This window comes from Zosterops lateralis, assembly GCF_965231275.1.
Source record: "Zosterops lateralis genome assembly, chromosome: 7".
NCBI lineage: Eukaryota > Metazoa > Chordata > Aves > Passeriformes > Zosteropidae > Zosterops > Zosterops lateralis.
Window position 1 is genome coordinate 2,617,604 of NC_139767.1, and position 26,184 is coordinate 2,643,787.

General features: G+C 42.9%; 1 protein-coding gene across 1 annotated transcript in view; it reads right to left on the bottom strand.

The window, feature by feature from the left end:
* Nucleotides 1–622: 622 nt before the first annotated feature.
* UBE2F (ubiquitin conjugating enzyme E2 F (putative)) overlaps nt 623–26,184 on the bottom strand; it is a 55,376-nt gene continuing 29,814 nt past the window's right edge. The window contains exons 8-10 of the mRNA XM_083865721.1: nt 23,267–23,299; nt 21,158–21,220; nt 623–2,658 (exon numbers count right to left, since the gene is read on the bottom strand). Coding sequence (XP_083721847.1) covers nt 2,608–2,658; nt 21,158–21,220; nt 23,267–23,299 — 147 coding nt within the window. The 3' untranslated portion in view covers nt 623–2,607. The remainder of the gene's footprint in view (nt 2,659–21,157; nt 21,221–23,266; nt 23,300–26,184) is intronic.

A 26,184-nucleotide genomic window follows, 5' to 3' on the forward strand; every position in this document is an offset into this window, starting at 1 on the left:
GAAGCCTCCCCCTCAGTGCCCTCATTCTGTGATGCCAGAGACCCCAACAGTGCTGCCCCACACCCCATGAGCACTGGGTGGGGCAGTGGGGTCCCTGGTGAGGTCCCTGGGGGTGGGTGGGCAGGTCAGGGGTCCAGGAGTGGGGTCAGCTCCTGCAGGGACACCGGGCAGCACCTGGGATGGGATGGGGACCCCCAACCCCACCCTGGCAGCTCTGGTCCACTCCAGACCCCTTCAGTGCCTTGCTGGCTCAGGAAGGAATTCCCTGGGGACAACAGGCTGCTGATTACTCCTGACTCTCACAGTGCCCAAAAAATCCCCCCAAACCTAGTGGGACACCCAGCCTCTGCCTGGCCCACCCAGCCCAGACCCCCTCTAGCCCAAAGCAGCCTACAGTTCTGGCAGAAGCATCAGTTACTTGCATCTATACAAATATACATAAAAATACATATAAACAAATTTACATAAATGCATAACCCTCCCATCTCCTCACGTTCAGGAAAAACGTTTATTTTCCTGGACTGTGAAGTGAGGAGATCTAGGATCCGCCCCCCCTCCCCGTGTCCTGGAGAGCACAAACCAATGCTCAGACCTTCTTGTACAGTATTTAACAGTATCCAAACTTTATTATTCTGCTAATCTCCTCCAGGCAAGCAACAGTATAGGGAAGGGGTTCAACAAGATAGTTCTGGGAGGCAGGGATGGCTTTGATGGCTGCTGGTGCCCAGACACAGCTTTCCCTGGCTCCCCTGAGCAGCACCCTGGCTCGGCTTTGCCCTGGGCACAGCAGCAGTGGCTTCCTGGCATCAGTGGGGAGCCACCCATGGTGACAGTCCAAGAAATGGGGACTGTGACCCCTCCTCCTGAAGGATGGAACAGTACCAGGGTGCCTCTACAGCAAGAACTACTTTGTTACAGCAACCTTGGTTGAATTTTTGACTCAAGAGTAAGAGAATCCTTCTAATGCCATAAGCGAAACTTGGATGTTTTTCCCAACCTTGCTGTTTCTGCGAGTGTTTTTACTCCTTACCTCTGCTGACATATCTGTTTTGGCAGCAAAGATATCACTGCAGTTGCCTGCTTAAAATACTGGGCTGATCTGTGTTTCCTGGTGAGTGTTATCTGCAGGTGAAGCTCTCCTCCTGCATGCCAATCCCTGCATTTCACCTCCCTGCTTTCCCAGGCCTCCAGCAACAGCTACAGGACCTTGTGAAGCTGTAAAGGAAAAGGCAGGGAAAATTCAACACAAAAGTGTCATGGTGACAGTTTGCACCCCAGCTCTGCCATGCCCCTGATGGAATTTTCATCTCCTCCAGTGTCTGCAGCAGAGGAACAGCAGGAAAGAATGAAGGGGGGGATAAAACCCCAACAGTCAATGCCCAAGTGTCACACATGCACTTGCTCTGCATGAAACCACACAAACATTTATTTCTCTGGTTTATAAAAGCTCAGCTGGGCTCCATCAGCTCCTCTGCACGATCCCAATGCTGGAGGATGCCCAGGGAGCTCTGGCACATGGACTGAAGCTGCTCCTGAGGTACGTGCTGCTCTGCAGCTCTCAGAGCCATCCAGCTCCTTACAGAAAAGGCAATGGCAGCACCACATCCCTCCAAAGCAAGAAAGCAGAGTGTGCACCAGTGGGGGGAAATGTGTTGTGGTTCCAGCTGCCTCATTCTCTTTCAGTGCAGGAATCTGGAGAACACAATTAGGTGCTCTCCAGGTGCCTAAATTTACCTTTGTCAGATCAAACAGCATCTGATGCTCCCTCACCACACCCAGACTGGAAAGCCAAAGGCAGATTTCTTAAAAAAAAAAATCTCCCTTTCATTAATTTTTCACAGAAATATATAATATATATATTTATATATATATATAATTTTACTAATATTAAACATGTACTTAAGTTAGGTATTAGCCTGTATTTCTTTTAACTACTTCACACAATGAATAGAAACAAAAAAAAATACTGTAGCCCAAAGAGGGTCTGAAATTAACAATGTAAAAATTCCAAACTATGACAAAAACATACTTACATTAAATAGCACTGAGAATTTCGATACCAGAATTAGAAATCTCATCTTGCACTTCCACTCTGGCAAACTCTAAGCCTCAGCTGAGTGACTTAGAAAAAGCTCGTATTGTTTCTGCTCATCAAAGGCAACAATTTTGTGATTTGGTTCACAGGAGACCATTTATTGCCAACTCAAAGTGTTCCAAAAACACACCACCTTTTCTGCTTGGGTTGTTTGGGTTTGTTTTTTTCCTCCCCCCCTTTCAGATCAGGCAAGAGTTTTTAAAAAAAAGTGTAACTACAATTTCAATAGTGATTTCTTTTAACTTCTCAAGCATATCTCATCAACAGGATATACAGTACAGTTCAGAAGAGTAAACATTTGTAAAAGGAAGCAGACAACTTTCAACCAACAGACACAATTTCTCGCTGTATTTATGCTGAACTCTCCTTTGAACATGGACAGGTTATGAAGTTAGTTTTCTTCTTCAGTACAACATGGACACAGGACTGGTACAATCCGGGCTGGTTTGGCTGCTGTTGAAGTTAAGGACAACTCTGGAGTGGAGCCGCGGTGCCGCCGTCCCTCCCCTTCATCATCTTGCGTAGCGCTTAATGTAATCTTCAACTTTATTCCGAAAGTCCTCCTGCAGGGGAGCACAGGCACAGTCAGGGAGGGGCTCACATGGGAATGTGCTGCTGGATCCCCATGCTCCCAGCAAGGGAAAGACCCACAGCTCTCCCTGACTCTTGGATTTTGAGTCCAAGATTCTCTTAATTAGGGTTTTTTCCTTTTCAAAGTCCTGTGCCAGAGTTAGAAAGAAGAGCAGATCTCACAGCTCGGTCTTGTAAAGGTGTTTATTAAATTTTTTATCTGAAGGTCAGTGCACCACCTAACACCAGGCTTAGCACACTGAGAGACACACTGCCAAGGGCAGCAGACCTGGTGTCCAAGGTCACTTAAGGACTTCTAACTCAATTAACTCTTGAAACATACAATATTTAGCACCAGTAATTACTACCAATTCTAGACATGCCATTCTCTGTATCACCCACATTCTACCAATGTCTCTGTGCCACCATCACAGCAGAAGATGGAGCAGAAGAAACTTAAAGACACCACCCAAAATTCTCCATCTTGCCTCTATCTACTTCCATTCTAAAAACCCAAATCTACAAATTTTCACCCTGTGACAAGCTAAACTATTATGTAATTTAAATTTCTGTTGTTCTCATTTCATCCATAAGTGTTGGCAGGTTTTCCCATGGGCTGAGTTTAAAGGCAATGCTCTTCTGGGGTCCCAGACCCCCAGGGCAGTTTGAGAGGTTTTCCCCATGCCCTGGACTCCAACACCTGAGTGTTCAGCAATCTCCACAGGGGAATGAAGTGGGAAAAGAGTCTCCTATCACCAGCTCCCAACTTAGGTACACACAAACTGCCTGCTGTTCCATAACCTCCCTCCATATCCAGGGAAAACCACACAGTCCTGGTAGTTTGTGCTTATAAAGCACAGAGATGCTGAGCAAGAGAAATTCTGACGTCGTGTGATCCCCTGTGCAGACACCACATTCCTGGCATGTTATTCTGAGCCTCAACCTTACAACTTGGATAATATTGAATATGTTCCAGCCAAACACACTGAGGGGCCTGTGCTCCAGAGTGCATTCTGCTGGATTTGCAGCTCCCCTTTTTGTGTGCTGCTGGAGTATCAAGCAGGGAAACCTGGGAAATTTATGTACTCACATCTGTTAAGAAAGAAAACAACTGAAGAAACAATGCATGCAGTAGGTTTTGAACACTTTCCTGGTACACTGGAGCTGCCTGGGAAGCAGAGGCCAAGGAAACACTGAAATCCTCTGCCAAGGCTCTGCTTTTACTAGGAAGGGCACAAAATCCCACTGCAACGACCTCTGGGATCACAACAAGGCGGGGTCCTGCTTCAATGTCACTTGTCAGCTCCAGATTTGCCAATACATAAAATGATGCCTTTCAAACACCTCCCAAGTGTTTTGGTACAGACTACCCAGAGCTGGACATCACATCACACCAGGAAAGAGCACTAGTATCACATTTTTGCCTCAGTCAAGCTTGGAACACGTCAATAGTTCCCTGGCTCCAACACCACACTTCAAATACTTCAGATCAGCTTCCCTTTACGATGGTTTGGTTTTCTGCCGCTGAGTTTTTCTACCAGTGAAAAGATAAAGGTTACCCCATGCTTAAAATCCAAAAGGATCAAAGAAAACCTGTGATCCATCAGGAACTCTGTGATTTCACTTTTCAGCTGATCAAATGCATCACAGCTGTCCAGAACTACGTGCAAAGTGCTCAAATCTCACCAAAGTTAAAACGCAGCGTAAGGCTGGAAATATCCTATTACAAATCGGGCTGCAGAAATCCCACTGCTCCTTAGGAACAGGCTGGCAGCTCTTCTGGGGTGAAAGGGCAGCTATTTTGGTCTAATATGGCACCTACTAAGGGCAATAGTGTGTGAGTAACTTTCTCACTCTGCTGCAAGCCCACCCATTTCCACACTCATCCAATAGTGTTAAAAAACGAACACTGCAAAGCTAATGCCATATTCAGCTGAAATAAAATTTCCAAACTCAGGCAATTTCAGTAGGTTATGATAGCTGCTGGAAACTGAATTCACTGAGGGCTTCTTGCACTTTGTTTCCCCCTCCTGTGTTTCTCTAGAAGATGGATCACTTGTGGAGGTGAGCACAAGGCTGAGGAACAGCACTGGACACACACCTGCACCTTCCCCGTGTGTGGAGTACCCAAGAGCACCCTCAGCTTTCCCCTCTGTCCCTCTGTGAGTAGTTCCACAGGAAAATGGACTCTCAGCAGTCACTGCAGAGAAGCAAGGCCTCAGTGAGGAAGGAGGAAGGCTGCAGAAAGCCAGGCTGTCACTCAGCAGCCTGGGCTGAAGGACCTGATGGTGTTCACAGGGTGTGTGTGAATGCACGTGGAACTGGCTGTGGAGAGGAGGGGCTCAGCCCAGAGCTGCAATATTCCATCCTCACCTGCCATATGGCTCAGCACTGCCTGATTAACAGGGGCACCTCTCTCTGGGCACAGCTGCTTATGTGCAACACTGAATAACCAGAAACAAAGAAATTTAGCAGAGCAGGACATACCATGCATTATAAAGAGGCACAGGCAAAATCCTGCTAGAAATTAGAAAGGAAAGGAGATTCATAAATCCTTTCAAGGACATAACAAAGCCCACAGAAAGTGTCCTGTGTATTTAAACAAAGGTGTTTTGTTTGTGCAAAGAGGTTTAATAAATAACCTTTACAAGGATAAACATATATAAAATAAAACGGGGACAAGGATTTTAAATGGATAGAGAGAAGGTTTAGATGAGGTGCTGGGAAGGAATTCTGCCCTGAGAGGGAGGTGAGGCCCTGGCACAGGGTGCCCAGAGAAGCTGTGGCTGCCCCTGGATCCCTGTAAGTGTCCAAGGCCAAGTTGGACAGGGCTTGGAGCAACGTGGGATAGTGGAAGGTGTCCCTGCCCATGGCAGGAGGTGAAACGGGATGAGCTTTAGGATCCCTTCCAACTCAAACCAGTCTGGGGTTCTGTGATTATAGTGAAGAGCAGGATCTACAGAGAGGATCTACAGAGCCTCAACCCCAGAAGAGAATTCCATTCTGCCCTGTCTAAGAGCATGTAGAAACACACACTCAAGAACCAGGCACTGTTTCAAAAACTGGTATTTGACCTGATTTTGCAGCTCTGGGAGAAGAGACTTTATTTTTTTTCAACTGTTTATACTGCACCAAGTTATGCTTATTAACTGCTTGTCTCTTATTAAGCTTTTAATTTGTAACCCAAAGAAGATCTGCTCAGTTATCCAAAGCAAACAATACTTTCGTGACAGCTACCAGAGAAGTCTGGAAAAGTTCTGACGGAAACTCTCCCTTGGGAATAATTTGATTTATTTAAAACAAATTATTTGGTATAAGGATTACTCAAAAATAAAACTAAAAAAATATGTATTAAAAAAAACCCAAAGCAGATTTAGCTCATTTATTATCTTTAACATTCCCTGCACTGGTTGGCCAGCCCCTGTAGGAAAATGTGCAGTTTAACACATCTGTCCCTTCATTGTGGCTACAACCACCCAGACACTGTGACAACCTTTCTGATCCACCTTCACATTCTTTAGATCCACAATCCTGTAAAATTCAAATGGAGACAGATGAAGGTCACAGATCAATTGCTCCTGCCTTTCCCTCTTCTGTGCTAGTAATCAGAATAGTAATCATTTTTTAAAAGTAGCTCAATTTTAACAGAACACTATTTATTACCAAGGTTAAATTCCAAATAACTTCTGCTAGGACCTGACTTGTGGTTCTAAAGTGATTAGGAAAAGGGACTTCAGAGCACCAGTAAAATAACATTCATTACTGAGCTCAACCAAGGCTTTAGGATATAATAACCAGGTAGCTCTATCCATTAGTCCTATGAATTATATTGAAAGCCACCTTTTCTTTCTTTTCCCCCTTGCAAAAAATAATAAGTGTTCAGACCCACCAACCCCCACACATCCCCTCCCATTTAAAAAGGAGCTGAATGAAACCTCTGAGTAGTACAGAAATCTCAAGTGTGAGGGTTTTTTTTCCTTTTACAATTCATGTTCCTGCCTTGCTCTCATTTCCCTCTTATTGTTTCATTTAGCTCAGTCTCTACATGATGTGAAGATTTTTCCAAGCTCTGTAATTAAATTTTAGCTCTCTGAAGAAAGAGTGTGGGGTGAAAAACCTATACAAAGGTATCTCCCACGAGCTCTCTGCTCAGCAGGTGCAGTCAAAGTCACATCAATTTTCATGGCCTGTGATCCCAATTTCAATTATAAAATTCTTCTAGACACCAAGCAACTGTGACTTTGCAAAATGATGAGGAAAAGCTTTAGCAGATCTTAGTAGCCAAATCCTAAGGGAGGAAATAAAGGTAAAATTTTTACTGCAAGGAAAAAAAATTACCAAAGCCAGAGCACACCACTGCAGCTATTTGGAAAAGAGCAGCATTGGGAGGAAGAAGAGAAGCACTAAGGTTTGGACTTTTTTTTTTTTTTAAATATCTGCACACAGAGGTAGGTTACAGAACTGGTGTGGGAAGCACTGACCTGCCTGCCAGGACAGAGAGAAGCTGAAGATGCCTTGCAGAGACACAGCAATTGATTAACACCCTGAACATATTTGCACATTTGTTTGAGATTTCACATCTTAAGCAGGAACCCTTTCCCTCATGCTTCCACAAATTTTCTGCTGTCTGCCACTGGAGAAAGATGAAGGGAGAGAAGGACTCTGAAGTTCCTAGAAGAGGAATAGTCTATGGATTAGATAAATCCTGTTTGTGCAAAGGTAAGAGAATTGAGCCAGATGAAGAGAGCAAAGCAGCTCCCCAAAGAAAATTGTGCTCTGGATGAAATACAGTGTGAGTCCAAATCCACCATGGGGCTGGATGGAGATGAAGGCCTGGAGAGTCCTCTGGTGCCAAAGGATTTGGGATTTGCCCAGACTGCCACAGATTATTACTTATTGCCATTTAAGATTTCACCTGGGCTGCTGAAAACATAGAAAATTTTCCAGGAGCTAACCCAGGGAGCAGAGACTGCTGGGTCCCTGTGCCTGAGGTCAGGAGTCTCCTCTGCTCCTCCAAGGCTGGCCCAGGCAGTGATCAGCTTTGCCAACTGTGGGAAAGGGTTACACAAAAGCCCTTCAGGAAAATTACTCTGAGGCTGACCTCCTGTGAGCTGCAAACACACTTCCACCCATGAGGATGCCACTCATTCCCAAGAGAGGTTATGTCCTTGGGATCCAGGATGTTGATGGATAAATCACGAGCACAGAGGAAATGGGAACTGCCTGGCTCTGGCCAGAGGGCTTTGCAAGTCATGCTTTACTCAAGGCAAATGATGTTCCAACTAACCTGGGCAGGCAGGTGAGGCTTGTGGGGAATGCAGCTCCAGGAGCTCAGACTCCCTGTTGGCACTGAACACCCCTTGCCATATGTTCCCTTTCAAAAGTCATGGATGCTTCTAAAGGATGCAAAGCAAAAGCTTTCCTTTGAAGCCACTTAGTTGCCTAAAGCATCTAAAACAAAAGCTTTAAAACATCTGCATTTCTTCCACATTACCTCAGCAAATCAAACCATCTGCAAAAGCTTAATCAACTTTGCTGAACCTGAGAGAGGCTCCATCCATAATCAAAGTGTTATGGAAGATGGGTGATGGTTTCTATAAATACTTGCAGCATTAGAAAAGTAATGTTTTTCCTATTTACATCTGCTAGCACAATTAGCAGCTGTGCTGTTGCTCATTTGCACACGCCATTTAATGCACTTTGTGCTCGCTGGGAAAAGCTTTCAAAGGCTGTAACAAGGACACAGAACATAAAATGGGGAGGCAACCCAAGAAAACTCCCAGTGCAGATTTGGAAATGCAGGAATGCTGCAGGAAAACAAAGATGTATTCTACCATGGCTGCCACGGTTTCAGTGGGAACAACAAACACCAAACAGGGTGGCTGAGGGAGCAGAGGAAGTGAAGGATTTACTGCAATAAATATGGAGATAAATAAATGCAATGACTCACAGGGAGAATTGTTATAAAAAGATGTTTTTGGACTGGGATGGAACTGTTGTTCTTAATAAGCCATTAAGCTGTAATCAGAGAGTAATAAAACCCCCACAACAAAAATTAAATAGCTTCCAAAAAAACCCACATCAAGCTTGAAAGCCTTTTGGGACTACATTCTTTTCCACTGTGGTAAAAGCTTGGAAAGCTGAGGTTAGCCAAAGGTGAAGATCTACTTCAGTTTTTCAGATACACCTTGTGGGTGCACTTAATGAAAAGAATTCTTCAGTGTTTCGTAACCCCTCTAGAAGAAATCAGGGAAGGGATACTTAATTCAGTAGCCAGGAATAAATGTGAATTTCTTATTTCACCTGAAGAAGGTTAAAAGCACTGTCACACTTTCATCACTACAGTTTTGTAGTGTTATAAATAAAAAGCAGTGTTCTCACCAATGTTTGGAAATAGCTGCTTTCCATCAGGAAGAGAGATTTCAGGGTGCCAAGAGCTGGTGCAGAGCTATCATTTAAACCAGGGGATGGGGTTAAGTGGAAAACCCCTCTAGAAGGGAAACCTTCTAGACCAAGGACAGAGACAGATCCCAGCCAGAGGAAACTCAATGAGGACAGCAAGGATGAGACCATGCTAATTTAAGTGACATTGACTCAAATATTCTACAATGCAAACAACATAAAAAATGAGGTCCTGACAAAGCCAGCTGGAAGCAAACACAGTGAGAGCCAGCTCTGGGTCAGCTCTGTTGATGTCCCTGTCCTGACCAGCACTGAGCAGCCCTTCTGCTCTCTCCCCTTCCCTGAGCTAAGAGCCATCAACAGGTTTTGACAAAGTCCAACACCAAACAGGCTGAAAATGAAAACAATATTAATTTGCATCCTACATCCCTGGATCCAGACCAGAAATCAACAACCTGAGAAGTTCCTGGCTTTAAATAGTTTTTTTTTTCTTAACTGTTTCTAAGAGGATAGAAGTACTTGTATCACCTCAAACTGTTTTCTAACAGAGCCTTGGATCTCACTCACTTGGATAAACTCTTAGGAACTTCCCTTTTTTCATTGTAATTTCTCACTACGAAAGACTGACCTCACAAACTTCACATCAGAGTAATTCCAAAATAGTGTGGAGGGGCTGAAAATCAGAAATCCAGTTTGCAGATGAACTGAAAACAACTAAAAAACTGTAAAAGGTTGTTCAAGGAGATATTATGAAAAGAAGAGCAGAATGCATGCAAGCAGAGCAGCTAGTGTGACAAAGTACACAATTTTACAATGAATTTTACAATGTCACTCTTTCTGTATGCCTTGAGAATTAATAATTCACCACAAAGACGCAGCAGCTTCAAAGCCCTGACCTCAATTCAGCAATTTTAACAGCATATATTGCTCCAATGTTGGGACTAAGAGCCAGTAGCACTGAAAATGAAAAAAATCAGAGTTGCACAAAATCCCCTAAAAATTCATATATGCAGCAGTATGCCTACTAATTACTTCAAGTGTGGCTAAACAGGGAAGAGGAAAAAAGACCACTGCAAGTAAAAATGTGCACATCTTGTGATCAGAAGGAAGCAATGGAACACCTTGTGGTGTGTGAACAGCTTGTGGGGAATTCTCTTCACCAAAATAAAGCCTCAGTGTGCAAGAGCCTGGAGCACCTACAGCCAGGGAATGTCTACCACAGGCAAGGAAGGGCTTTACAAGACACACTAGGCAAGCAAAGACAGCAAAATCTGACTGCTCACAAATCTGCAGAGACTCACCACTCCTCCCCATACCCAGCCAGCTTTTCCTTGGCACTTTTCACCAGCTCAGCCTGAGTAGCAGCCGAGAGCAGGGCAAAGCCTGGGGTCTGCTCCGAGCTGGAAGTGCTCACAGAGCCCTCCTTCCTGAAGGCTCCCTCCCAGCCCAGCCTCCCTCTGCTGCTCCTGCCAGTTTTGGGGACAGCTACAGGAACTGGAGTAGAAACTCAGCTGCTCTGTCAAATCCAATGGAAATCCATGTGTGTGTTTAAAAGCTCTAGGGATTGAGGGGGAGGCTGGGATGAGGGGACAGATGGATGGCATCATTGCATAAGCCTTATTCCTCTGCCAAAAACAAACACTAAAAAGCAAAGCAATTGCCAAAGGTTCACTTCAGTGAAGCTCCAGGACAAACTGATTCAGGACAGAGCAGGTGAAGGGCAGGGAGGAGAAGGAACCTTCTGAAAGGCTGAGCTCAGTGGGCCATGATCAGTGGCAAGAGTCACCATCATCCAGAGGTCCCTGCTAACCTCAGTGACTCTGTAAAATATCTCCTGGAAATGTCTCAAGGATGAAGTGCTGGAAAACCTACAGCTACAGAGCAAACACCCCCCTAATATGATTCAGAATCATTTCACTAGGTTACGCTGGCCACAAGCAAGAGAGAACAAAGAAATGTTTCCATCACGTCCTTTCACTTGCATTATATTAAAACCAAGATTATTTTCATGCAACCTGACAGCTGCCTTGCCAAGTTTTTCAGAGGCTCCTTAGTTTCATCATTATCCATAATTTTATATTTCTTCAAATTATTCTGCTGCTGTTACAAGACTATCAGACTGACAGACTCCAACTTTCATCAGAGAAGTGGAAGGACAGAAAACAGAAAGGCTTTAAAAGCAACAGTGGCACTGGGTTGACACATCTCCCTACACCACAGTGACGCACCAAACACGAGAACATTTTGGTAAAATAACAGTTTTTAGTCTTGGGCTATGGAGGAGGAAAACATCAGGCTTGTCAAATCAGTACTTCCTTCATCCTCAGCTCCACAGAAGTTCTTCCGTTATACACCTTATAGCTATTACCTTGTATTTCAGGATGTTCAAGACCAGATTGTTTAGTTTCTAATATATGGAGGGATTCCCTTCCTTCCCCTAACCCAATTACATTTCTACAGTCTAGGAAACTTTCATCAAAAATTTACTTTAAACCTGAAGTGCCCTGCAGTTCTGAATCTCTCCCCACTCACAATAATTGACATTCATCACATTAAATTAATTGCTTCTAAGGATAAGGCAAAACCTTTTTTTTCCTTTTCACCTATTTTAGCAGCTGTCTGTACTATAATGCCTTGTTCAGGATATTACCCTCCTGATGACAGCCTTTGCTTCTATTTTTAAAAAAATGGCCATAAACTTTAATCACACATGAGAGAAAACTTCCTTTCAGCCCAGGAATTATAGCTGGGATTGCCAGCAGAATACAGCAAATATATCATGGATGAGTGGCCACTCATCCTAAGCCACTGTGAACCATGAAGAGCAACTCTCTCCTGAGCAGCACAAGGAGAATGGTTTCAAAAATCCTGGTGGAGCCTTTCTGTCAGTGTCAGGCAGTGCCAGAGGCTTCCCAAGGGAGGGTGGCTTAACCACCCAATTCTGACACTGTCAGTGACTCAGGCCTTGGTCTTGCACTGAGCTCCTTGCCAAACATTCCTTACTCTCTTTATCACAAGCCTGGAGGGTTGAAGTTTCCCAGATGTAAGAGGGAGAAGCCCTGGGATCAGAGTCTCAGCTGTGACTGCAGCCAGCGCAGCCCAGTGCTGATTTAAGCCACAGGCAAACCTCAGTTCTGACAAGCTGAAAAAGGATTAAAAAAAAAGTAGAATGTCAAGATGAAAAAACTGGCTGCTTTTTTCCTTCGTGCGTTTATCTGGGGAATGGGAACCTTTAGCACCTGTAAGTACAAAGGGCAGCAGAGCAGAGAAAAGTGGTCTGTATTTACTCCTTCAGAAGCGATCCTGTCAGAGCAGAGATAAAACAGGTGAGGGAGGTTGTCTACGTAGGAACATTACAGCAAGACTGAGACATGCAAGGAAAGGATAAGGAACAGAATGCAATTTAAATGTCAGGCTTTTAATCCAGGGCTAAGATGATCCAAATGAATGCCCAGCCTCCCACTGCTCCATTGTCCTACCCGGGGTGAATCATTTCCCTCTCCACAGCTCTCCAGTTCTCATCGGCGAAGTACCAAACACCACAACAGCTCTCCAGCATTTAAATTTAGTTAAGTTTCCCAGCACTGCAATTTGTGGACATCAGATCCTATTCTATTCACACAAAGGTAAGTGCAAATTCTAGAGTAAACCAACATTAACCACTTCATGATACTGAAAATAAAACAGCTAACTATTTTTGTTTAAATCTGTTTTTCAGTTGGTAACAAAAGATATTGAAATGAAAACACAGTTATTATTGAACACTACAAGGAAAATCAAGACAATGAGAAAAGCTCAGCTTGCCTGTAGCCAATGAAGAAAAAAATCCCGAATTTGCAGTGGTAAAACATCAATTTTCATTCCTGATGAAGCAAGTAAGAACCTTAAACCAAAGGATTATCTTTTTTGCCACCTGTTAAATCTTTCAGCGTTATCTACCTATTCAAACTTCGCTGGCAGACATCTGTGAATTTTCAGAGAATATGAAAATCAGAATATTCCAAATTTGCCCAGATCTGCTTTAGTCTTTTCCCTATTAAAAGAAATCCCCATTTCTTTTTCCAGAGGGATTTCAGCCCAGGGGTTCATAGGCTTAGTGCTACTGAAGAATCCAAAGCAGCTGTTAGTTTTCTGCACCAAGCACTGGAAGGGCTGGGGAAGTTAAAAGGTTTTGAGCTGAGGGTTATGTTAATACCCCAGCAGGGTTAGATGGTGCAGGAATGCCAGAAACCCTCAGCTCACATTTCACTGCTGGGGAGCAACACCCCAACAGGCTCTCCTGGCCAGCAGCACCATTAAAACTTGTTTCTGTTGATGTGGTTAAATACAACACAGTAAAAGCAATTGCCCAGTCCTGCAGGATAAAATCTCTGTAATCAGAGCACACAGAGTGCCTGACCATGAGCTGACAAGGTGGAGAGCTCTACCTAATCAAAGGAGGAGTTATTTGATAACCACCATCCTTATGATTCTCCCAGATGAGGAAACCCAAGGGGATGCTTGATTAAAGGACTCTGAATAGACAGGGCTGTTAAACTGTTCCTGCAGAACTTGTAAAAAGACTGATTTTTTTTACAAAATCTGCCAAAATTAATGTGGCTGCCCCATCCCTGGGAGTGTCCAAGGCCAGGCTGGACAGGGCTTGGAGCAACCTGGGGCAGAGGAAGGTGTCCCATGGCAGGGGGTGGCACTGGATAGTCTGGAGGGTCCCTTCCAAACCACACCACTCTGAGACTCACATGGGAAGTAATTTGGAGGTTGCATGGTAAATGTTTTACTACTGAAATAAAGATCTGTCAAGACAGCAGGGAAAAAATATTCTGGCTTCGTAGCTTTTGTTACTGAATTATTCACACTCCTGACAAGGCGGGCAGGACATGATGACAAGCTCAATTTTCAGACAGGTTTCTTTGCAGCCTGCCAACACACGGCTGGAGTCCATGGAAAAGCCCCACTCCCTGACAACACCTCACTTGGCAGCTAGAACCAACCCTCTCTTCCCCAGTCACTCTGTCAAAATGAATGCAGGGCTAACCCAGGCAATGCTTAAAGTCAACCACCAGCACGGTGCCAGAAAAAAAAAAATCCAGAAAATTTTGTTTACTGCTCATTTCCCACTCCTTTATGCCAAGAGGTCAAACTTTGATACTTTGGTTTTTAATCCCTTAAAAAAAATTCAGCTTCAACTGTTCACACCTTATGAGCACCATGCACATCCAAGCCCAGCACATGGTTCCTCCAGCACCAGCTCAAACACAATAACAACAATAAAATACTTCTAAAAACTATATTAAAGTAAATATTTTTTAAGTATTTTCTCTGTTCTAAAGCAAATTTTCCAGCTGCCTTGAGTCATCACTAAACTTTCGACATTTGAGCTTAAAAAATGATAACAGTAATTCTGAGAACCCTTCATATATTACTGTCAGTGTTTGAATACAGAACTTTATAGGGGTATGTTTGGAAAAGATTCCAGCTGGCTGCAATGGGAAACCATTTGCAAGGGTGAGAAGCCTGACAAAGAGAAGTGGGCTAAAAATCATGCGTGAATGAATTAAATGAGCATTATTTCTTAAAAATCTCTCAGGGAAGGCATTAGAGAAAGCAGTTTGCCATTAAAACCCCTTGGAGTGCATTCCCTGACTCTAATCCAACAAAAAAAACCATTCAGATAGAAACATGATATAAACTTGGGTCACAGAGAGCTGGTAGTTGACTTTTGACCCCCCCCGCCATGTGCTCTGGAATACTTTGCAAAAGAAAAGCATTTCAACTGTTCTGCTTCTTCAAGGACCACTACCCGTCACAGAACACAGATTATTATCCACAATTATCTGGAAAATAAAACGCTTGTTTAGAGCTATTTCTAATGCTTTTTACCACAAATAATATCTCTTCTGAAATGCACAGTGACAGGATACAGCACCCACAGAGCATGAAATTTTATTTATTATACTTTATATTCCCTAAGTGTTTAAGTGTTTTATATAAAAATGTCTTTTAGAAAATCTCGGACAATTTTGGTGACTGCTTTCCAAATATGCTGTTTTGCACCCAAACTGGCCAACACTCACTACAGATCAGTAGATATTTCTAACTCCCAGACAGATTTAAGCCTCAAGGAATTAAGCAAAATAAAATAAAATAAAATAGAATAAAATAAAAAATAAAATAAAATAAAATAAAATAAAATAAAATAAAATAAAATAAAATAAAATAAAACAACCGGAAAAAAAGCAGAATCTAAGCAGTCCGGAATTAAGGAAGTGGCAAGGAAAAGACCTGATGTCTTCTGAATAGGAAGAATCCCTGCAGGAGCTAAATATTCAAATATGCCTTTGACATAAAAGTGGTAACAAAGAGCAGGTAAAACAGAGAAACAAGCTACTGTAAATCACTTAAATGAACTACTTTAGACCAGAAGATCTGAGGAAGAAATACAGATAATGAATATTTTTTCCCAAAAAATTCCAAGCTGAATTTTGTGTTAGTTTTCCTGCTTAGAGGATCCAACACACCTGTGGCACACTGGCATTTACAGCATGTTTTTCATTCAGATGTATCAAAGAGCATTTCAAACAGACTGATCTCCTGAGATAGGAAATTACATTAACAGAAGAAAACTAACTTCAACATCATCAATGATGAGATCAAGCAGAACCCAAATCTGAAGGCATTATTTAGTTTCAAATGCTTTTCTTCAGCTATACAGAAAAATGGAATTTGGAGGTAGGCTTAAATCTAAATGTAATTATGCCCTTATTATGTATAAGTACAGAAATGAAAAGCCAGGAAGGATGAAAGTACAGCTGGCCAAGACATTATTTTGCAAGAGTCTTTAGAAGGATCAGATCTGAAATGACACAGAGGCAGCGAGCTCTGGGACTCTTTAGCTGTCTAAAGGCACCAGCAGTGCAAGGACAAATTTACTCCAAACTTCAGCAGAGATAAAAGATGTCAAATCTGCCAGCTCCTGTATTTAGCACCCTGGGGAATAGCTCAGAGAAGAAAGCACCAAGCTCAGACTGGTGTTTGACAGAACTTGAAGTGAGACACGAGGACAGGAATTTCTTTCCAATTTGAGATGTGCTTCCCAGGCCAGACCTAAGTGTCTGATAAAAAAAAAACCCAACAAAACCCAAAACAAAAAACCAAAAAAAACAAAACAACAAAAAGGAGGAAATCACTCTTGGTGAAACACGTTTTACAGTCCCAACCTGCTGGTGGTTTCTGGTGGCTCCAGAACTGAGGAGGCTGTGCTGGGCAATGACATTTGATGTAAATGAAAAATGTGGGGGGAAGTTCAACCCTGTGTGTTTCCAAAGGGATGCCTCAAGATCCTCTATACAGAAAATCTCTATTTGTCTCTTACTTTCATTACTCACTTGCTGACAACGTTCTCTTCCCATGGCTCACCTGCTCTCAGGAGGTGTCTGGCCCAGGCACTGACACTTTGGCAGGTGCTGCTGGTTCTTATCCAGCTGCTTCATAGAATTCCCCACTGGTTTGAGTTAGAGGCTCATCCCCTGCCATGGGCAGAGACACCTTCCAGTATCCCAGGCTGCTCCAAGCCCCATCCAACCTAGCTGTGGACACTTCCTGAGATCCAGGGGCAGCCACAGCTTCTCTGGGCAATGCCTGAGAAATTAAGACTGTTGTGTAAAAATTCTAAACTGTTTGCTGTTTAAAGACTCTAAAAAAATTCCTAACAGTTATGAAAGGTTATAAAAATTCTTCAGTGAAATCCGTACTCAGCAACTGTTCCTAATTATCAATGGAATTTCTAATGGAATTAGCTTAGTGCTCTCACTAGTGAGGACAACACGACAGTCCTCAAGTAACTTTAGGAAAATATTCATCCCACAGGACTCATTAGAACAACCTCCAAACACCACAAGCAACTGAGAGGAGGGACTGGGTTTTTAAAGCCAAGTTTCCTAAAGAACTGAGACTGTGTAAGGCAGTTATAATCCTAAGAGGAAACTTTAAAAGGCAGCTTCAGATTCTGTAACATCATGAACTTCACAAATCCATCTCCACAGAAACAATCCTGAAATAAATACCTGATTTTCCTCATCACCCAGAGAAACCTTTAATTAAAACTTAAAAATTAAAAAAAGGATTGCAGAAGTCAATCCAGAGCCAAACTCCTCCACACGAACCTGTGCAAAATAATTGAGCATTAAATGCTGCTTTCCAAAGAGGATACAAATAAAATCAGGGCTTAGAGAATTAAGTAAAAAACATTTGTGTTTGAAGTGGATCCTTGGCAAACACACACCTATTCCCATTAGATTTCTCAGCTCTGGCACTTCAGAGCTGCAGGTAAATAGGATAAGCTGGATTTTCACAAGGAGGGAGAAAAATTCCTGCCAAGCACAATCCACCTTAGCCTTTCACAAGGACACAGCACAAAGCACTGGATGCTGACAGATGGGTTTCACTAAGGTGGAAAGATCATGCAGGAAAACAACACAGGGAGATGTAACTCAGCTTCTCCTACTGCTGAAACAACTCCAGATCACAAAGATGAAAAAGTAAACGAGTGTGTAAGGATGACAAAAATTTGCTTGAATTGCAGCAAATACAGGGCAAACACAATTCCAATAGGACACAGTATTAAGGTTCTTGACACAACAGGCCAAGTGAGGAAGAAATCTAAGGAATACTTGGGAAAACACTCTACTTTAAACCACACGAACGTGCAATGAATCTTCTGTAGTGTGTTGTACAAACAGCTCTGAAATTTTTTTTTTGGCAGAAGTAAACACCACTAGGAAATGTAAAGGCTTTTAAGGATCCTGGCAAATCACAGTGCTCCAAGGCAGTTCCCAAACCAGCCGTGACAGATGGACACACGGAAAGTATTTCCTGGATTTCAGCAAACAAATCACAGCCACAGAGCCCACAGCACCTCTGCAGGAGCAATACACAACTCCTGAAGCACTAAACTCACTTGGTTTTCCACTGGCAAGCTCTATCCCTGTTCAGTATTCAGCCCACCTGGCTGCCACAGAGCAAATCAGTAAAGCTCTGTGTGTTTGCTGTATAAAAACCAGCAAATCCTACAATTTTTAGCTCACATCATTTTTAAGTGAGTAGTCATTAAAACTTGAACACTTGCTCATTACTTTAGAATCCATGGAATTGACTTGATTGACAATTAATGGCTCTGGGTATCCATAACTACTGACAAACTGACTTCTGTGCTAAATGCAGAGTGATCCAAGTTCATTAATTAGTAAGAGCTTCTTTAAATTCAGCAAGAAAACTCATAACACCAAACTGCTGAGACTGTACCAGTGTGAGAAGACTGAATGCTGGGCAATTCCTTGCTTAGTTTACACAGAGACATCAATCATCTTTTTATTCTGATTTATTGAGCTTTGCACCAAAAGAGGATGCTTGCTTATCTGCCAGTGACTGTCACCCAACTGCAGAGTAATGTGAGCACCAGGGATATCCAGCATTTGGGAAAACAGATTTTGATTACCCTGCCCAAATTTGTTGTACAGCCTGCCAAAAAATGACTGGCACCTAGCAAGGTGTGTGTGTGAGAACTGTAGAATGAGTAAAGCTTCATGAACAAACATATTTATTTTTTAAAATAATTTGTAGAAATAACTTGATGCTCACTGGCTGTAGGAAGCTGCAAAGGAACAAGTTCAGTAACTTGCAGCTCCTTCCTGGAGCTAAAGGATGTCCTGGGGGGCTGGGAGCTGAAGCTGCACTAACACACATCTCAGGTAAGACAGGCTAATAAAGCCATCAATTTACAGAACTTGAGCTCTGAATTTTGTATCATTTTACATCTTAAAACAAGGCTGCTTTTCCAAAAGCTACAACTACGTGCTCAATTATACACCACAGATTTAATGCAAAAATGGAGAGGTGCCCTACACAGGAAGGAATCACAACTGTCCCTTCCAGCCTGATCTAACACAAACATTCCCAGCACAGCTGTTTCCCAAGAATCAGCAAGAAGGATTTGCTTTCTCTGATGTGACTATTCCCAGCATCTGCAAGGCAGGAATCATTTGTGATGGCTTGTAGCTGACCAAACCCCAGCCTCAGCTCTCAATAACCACAGGCCAGGCCTGGGATTAGCTGTTACCCTCTGGGGCAGCCAGGCTCAGCCTGGAATGTCAGCAAAGGAATGCCAGGATTTCTGACCTGAAGGGACAGCAGTGAAATTGAGCCATCTCTCCTAGGAGAAGCACAGGAGACAGCCTGAGGTGCAGTGGTTTGGACTCCCAGGATTCCCCTGCAGGATCTGCTGGACACAGGTGTTTGTGTACAGAACTGTTTCTGTAGAGATGACTTTGCACATCTGTTCATACAGATACTGTACATGCAAGCATATATTACATATACACTATCTGTATAATTCCATTACACATGTAAACAAATCTCAGGGGAAAGAAAATTAATTAGCATTCCCAGATTAACCCTACTGGGCACTGCAAGTATTTCTTAAGAGCCAGGATGGGACCACAGCAGTCTGACTCCACAACAAAGTGTTTATGTAAAACATGACATCTCTGCCAGAGGAAACAAAAAAATAACTCAGGCTGCAACTGCAGCTTTTTCTCTCCCTTGCATTATTTATTCTCTCCACAAAGGCATCACTGGGTGTTTTTTTTTGATAACACACTACAGAAAATCCATCCCTACCTGGTGCTGTCACTATCAATGGAACAACTACATTAAATTCAGATAAGCTCAAAAAAAAAAAATTAAAGTGGCATAATATGAATTTTACTGATGCTTGAGACTACTAGGAGTTTAATAAATAAAAAAATGTTTGTTCCCAAAAAACTGTGATTTAGAAGACTCAAAAAAATGCTCCATTTCCTTTTCACTTCTTCAAACAATTTCCATGCCATTAGTGTAGCAGTACCTATTTTTGAGGGCTCACCTCTGTTTTTGAGGGAGGTGTGCCTTTTACATCAGGGAGCATTTTCCTTTCTGTGGATTCCCAAGATTTCCAATTTCTCAATGAGGCTGAAAGGTGCGGGATAGCAATTTTACCCACCCAGGGCCAGGGGGGTGGAATAGGATGGGCTTTAAGTTCCTCCCAACCCAAACCATTCTGTGATTCCATGATAAAACCACAAAGACTCCTCTCTTCCAGAGGAGGTTTGTAGACAATTTTTTCCACCTTTACTTCATGTTCTCACCTCAGCCCTGCAAACATGGATGAATACCAGAATAGCTACAAGATCTCATTAATCAAAAAATAGCTGAAAAGATGAACTTGCAATCCTGGTATTTCCTCTTGAAAAAATGAGGTAAATTAGGTGCACTGCCTGACTGTATTTTCAATGAACTCTTCAAATCAACACTCGCTTACTTAGAAACTTTCTTCAATCATAAAGGTTAACTCAACAAAAGCATCAGAGGAGTTTAATTAGAGCAAGAGGTCTTGAACATACTGAGTGTGAGGAATACATCTGTGTAGTGGGACATGATGGAATTTTGGAGACGGGTACACAGGAGAAATTGGCACTTTTGCTCAGAGGTGAGCAGAAATTTATGCTCACCAGGCTTTGCCCAGTCCACAGTACACACATGAATATTAGGATCAGTAAAAAGAAAACAGAAGTTTCCACACTCCTGTTCTTTAAATTTGCCCAGATTTCTCCTGGCTTTATAGATACATGTAAGAGCTCTGAATAAAAGAGCTGCCTTTGGAAAGAGACAGAGAAAGAGGAGATCTTTGCACAGGTCTTCTAAGACAAAGGTCATTCATGTCACCATGTTAAACCAACTCACCATCAGCTTGTTACACAGAACAGACACAACTTCAGGGGAAATCTCAGACACAAGAAGGAAAAGATCATCTCTTCTGGGGCTGTGACCACATTGTGGCCCACAATCCCAGCATATGGTGACTAACACAGCTGTGTGGAGTTTGCTTTCCCACAGAAAGCACTTTTTGTTTGAATAACTGGTTGCTGATACAATGAGTCACTACTGGACTGCCTCAAGCAGCAATTCCACCCCTCTAAAAGGACTGGCTGGGAACTGCTGAGTACAGAATGTGTGTTTGTTTAGGAACAACCTGCCTTAAATAAACCACTGACTCACCTTGTCACGCAAATGATGCTCTGCAGCCTCAATATTCAAAGGATCATCAAAATTCAAAAGATCCTGGAAAGGAAACAGAGAGAACGTTGAGGGGCTCCCACTCACTGCATCACAAGGAGCCCAAAGCCCTCACCAACAAGAGATGGAACAAAGCAAACAGGGTAGCAAGGGCAGTGCCATTTAATCATTTAATCACTGCCTTGGTGGTGTCCCTGCCAAAGGTAAATGCAAATGAGTTTTATAACTGGAAACCAAATCACAGAACAATTAAATGACAACAGCACCAGGGAATTCAAGGCCTTCTGGTGTGGGCCACACACGGCCCCGTGACATTTCTACCTGGATAGTGATTGCATTTCTACTGGAAAACTGAATTTTGGAGGAACAGTCACTTTCAGGAAGCACAATTCCTGTTGATTTTTGTTAGAGGGCAAAGCAAACCTCTAATAAAACTTCTGCAAACAGTGTGCTGATAAAGGAGGAGTTTCCTTAATTCCACCTCCATAGAGAAGCAATTAAATTCTCTCTGTGAAGAAGCTTTATATCCTGGAGTCTGACAGGGAAGTTTAGTGCTGTGGGAAGAACAGGGCCTAGAGGAAAAGGAGTGCAAAGACTCTGAGAACTAAGGACATGTGGGGTCAGGGAGCAGAAATGGTCACAACAAACCTCAGCCTCTCCGTTTAATCTCAAATATTAACTTTGGAAGGAGAAAGGGTCTAGGGTTAAAAACAATGGAGGAGAGGAATCATCATCAAAAATAACACTGAATCACAAGGCCCCTGCTCTGCCTGCAGCCCAAATCCTTCCCCAGTCTAAGGTCAGCCGGTGTTAGAGTGAAATGCCACTGTCCCACATGTGAAAGGCTCCTGGCAGCCCCTGACTCATCTTCAAGCAGCAAACCCCACATTTCACTAAAATCAGGACACCAACCCATCTCCTTTTCACTCACTTTTTCAATAAAATCCCCCATGAAATCTGCCAGACCAGTGTAATCCCAGTGCCAGCTTTTCAGAGCCTGATTATTCATAAGAAGCTGGGTGTGGGGGAAATCCAGGAGGGGAGCACAGCTCTCACAGCCATGACAAATCCCTGTGGTCTCCTAGGCATGACCAGCCCTCTCTGCAGCTCTTTGCCCAATATTTTTATGTGCAGCTCTGCCCCTGAGGATTTTGCTTCCCTCCACTTACTTGGCATGCACAGGGAGACTGTGAAATGCAACTCACTTTGGATGGAAAGGCTCTCCAAAATTTACATCAATTTACCAAAGAAGCTGTTGAAAAAGCCAACCAAGCCTTTGGATGCCAGGGAATCCAAGCTTCCTTTTGCACCCTGGAGGGGCTGGAGTGGCTCTGTCCAGAGGGGATGACAAACGTGGCCACCAAGTTAGTGCTGCTCTTTGCTTTCTCCTGACCTTCCCACCCAGGAAAGGAATCCCTAAAAAATGTAACTTTTGTAAAGACTTTGCCTCTCTCCACTTTTAGGGCAAAAGCAGCTGCTGAATCCTGCCTGCCTCTTGCAGCTTCCTGCTCTCTCCTCCATTCTCAAGGTGCTCCTGCAATTACAGGTTCCTCACTCCCATCAATCTTTTAAAAAAGGGGAGGATCCCTGAATAAAATCGTGTAAAAAACGTGACAAGTCACATTTTATGCAAACTCTGTGGGTGGATACCAATGCCCCTGAATGGGAATGTAAGTGTTCAAAAAAGGAATGAGACTGCAGGGCAGTCATTGATTCCTAAATAGCATTTTTTTTAAAGACTAACACCAACACAATTCCTTCTCAGAGCAGTATGAATTTCTATTTCCTGCAAAGCAGCAGAAGGAGTTTCACACTCTGTGGAAGATCCCAAATAATGTGTTATCAAAATATCCCCTAATCTTTCTAACCAGAGTAAAATCCATGTACAAAAAGCTGGCATTTCAGACAGTCTGCGTGAGTTCCACAAACAAAAGCACAATCTGATTTCATACTCCTCCAACACCCACTGGAGCCAAGGGAAATAATGACCTCAACTTTTAGAGGCAACACACAGTATTAGCATTAGGTGATGCTGCAACTAAACCAGACAGGAAAAAGCAAAGTGGACATGCAAAATATTCCTTTACTTACAGTAAATAAAGAGTTTAACCCCCAGACAATATCCTGCAAAATGAAAACACAGTTAGACATGCATTTCAGGAGTTTTGAACATGTTCACAAACTTAATTTTTCTATTAATCCATAAAATAACTAGGAAAAAACCTAGATTATCAGTCATGTTTTACTAATTTAAATCAAAATGTTGAAAAGGTTTTCCCATTTCATGGCCACTTGATATTTAGAAGTCAGCAAAAACCAAATACTGTGCATTCAAAGAGAAGGTCAGATCTTTCTGTGTGTATTCCTGTTGCTCCTCCATTCAAAGAGGAGTGATACCTTAAGATATGCCACCAAATGAAAACTGCACTACTTAGTTTAAAGGCTGGGTGATGAAAGTTAATTCAGCAATCTATTCTTAACATTAAAAAGGGGTCAAACAAATGCTTGAAACTGTCAAAATATCAGAGAAAAGAGGGTGAGCTGTAGTAGGAGTACAGAGAAATACTCTTCTTACATAAACACATGTCTCAAGTCATTCCACAGCTAAAACGCACCCTCTACAATAAAGATAAAGCCTCAAAGCAAAGAACTTCCCATGCAGAGCAAAGAACTTCAATAAATGAGTGTATTTGAGCTTGTTTCCTGTTGTGGGCCCTGTGCTGAGAGTGTGGAGCACAGACATCCATATCCCTTAAGGACACTGTCCAATTATGGCCTAATGAACAAGACACGATGTCAGCATTACGCAGCCGACAGCCCCTCACGATCCAATTTCCCTCTGATGCTGCACAAACAACCCACTCACTTTATCTGCTTTTAAAACATCAATCTGCCCAGCAGGGCTGCCCCTGTCAGCGTTTCCAGCCTCAGCACCTCCTCAAGTGTGGCAAAGACAGCAACTTTCAACGTGCTCATCACCTCCAGTGGCAGCACAGACACATAAACTGCACTGAAGGGGTGACCCAGACATTTAATTACAGTTATCTGTGAATTTTAAGGCTCTAGTGCTGAGCACTCATCCTCACTGCCAAACAACAACTCTGCCAAGCAGGAGAAAATTAACTATTTCAAAGAAGGGATGGAAATCATTGATTTACACCTTATTTAAGCTTCTGTGCTCACTCAACTGCTGGCACAGAAATCAGGCATAGCAAAGGTCAGCAGAGCATGGTATTAAGGAAACCAGTATTAATCCTAGGGAGAAATTATTGATACAATGCAGTGATGTGCCAAAGTCACAGATTAAAGGAAGACTTTTTGGCAAGGAGAGCCTGGAGATTAGCAAAAGGCAGGAAGGTCTCGATTTCCACTTGGTTCTCCCACATCCAGGCATCAGAGGGTGCTCAGCAGCTCTGGCAACCCCTCTGCCCCAGCAGATGCTCTGCCCCCAAAGGTCAGCATTCTTAATGCTGCCCTCCAAGCCTGTACTGTCCTTCAGGGAGGCAGAACTGCAGGGAAAAAAAAAAAAAGACATTTTTAGAAGTTGCCTTCTACCTACACCACGAGACAGCAGGCTGCAGTTGCAGAATGTGATGTAGAATCACAGCACTGAGCTTTAAAACCATCCTGAAAAGGTACAAGGTCACATTAGTACTCTGAGGTCCGGCCATTTCTAAATCCTGCATGCCAAACCTGCCTTCCAAGGGTTACAAACTGTCCATTTAGCTGTTCAAGCACCATCATGGCTAAAAAGGAACAAGGCAGGAGCAAGTCAGTGCCTTGTAAAATCCTCAAGAGCTCCTCTTGTCCTTACACTGAGCAGTGCTGAGCCCCCTGCTCTGCCAGACAGCAGCAGAGCTCTCTCCAGACAAAACTCCTTCTTTAACAACACCTCACACAAGTAAATGCTGCAGCTCAAAAATGAGATGTGATGTCATATTTTCCCCATTATATAATCAACTGCTCCCAACCTCTTATTTGCTGAACCCTGGTTTTAATGCTTTGGGCTGATTTTACAGAGTTCTATTAGAAAACAAAAAAGGAGACACCAAATAAAAAAGAACAAAAACCTCTGTACAGGCACAAGTTGTCAGAATCCTGTACATCTCCACTGCCATTCTAGACACCAAAAAGCATAACAGGATTATTATTATTATTACTGAATAATTTACCTGTGAAAGTCTTAATACCATTTTTGATATTCCCATCTATTCAAGTTTTATGATTTGCTGGATTCACTTTATAGCCTTGCATGGCTCCATAAAAAATAATGCTAAATTACTACCAAAGGGCAATTGCTTTTTGTAATGAGCTTGAGGCCAGCCTGGATTTAAATCTAGGATATTGAGCAAGGGAAGTGGGATGGAACAGATAAGCAAAAGTGAAGCAAGTATTTGGTATCTGAAAAACTTAACATTGTTGAATTGCAGAAATAGTCACTCTGCATTACTGACTCCAGCAGAGCTGTTGGCTGCATGCAGATAAGCAGTGGCCTAGATGCTGGCTTTGGGTTTTCCTGAGGAACTTAAAAGATTGTGCAAGCTACCGAAGATCTTGTCAGATTTAACAGCTCTAAAACTTCTATTCTCCTTCAGAGTAATAAAGCATCAGGCTTGGCTTCAAAATAGTTACTGAACTTGTGGCTTAAGTAGTCTGAAAACCAAGTTAAGCCTTTGTGAAGGAATTTTTAAAGGTTTTCTTCACAGGGAGGAGCAGGGCAGGGGGCAAGTGAAAATGTTAATGGTGCACACCTTGACAGTGCTGCACTTCAGTGAGACCCCACTTGTACCAGATCAGACACCTACACCTGAAAAAGCTGCTCCTCATCCCATTTCTTCTCTGTGTTTAACATCAAAGTTACAGAGGACAAGGGCACCACTGCTGAGGGACAGTCAGAGTAAAGCTGAGAACCTCTGCTTTTGTATCAAACCTCTGCTTTCTGGACCTGCCCAGGCTGGACCTGCAGCCAGGACTGCCGAATTCCTCCAGCTGCTTTATCTGGTTCCTGC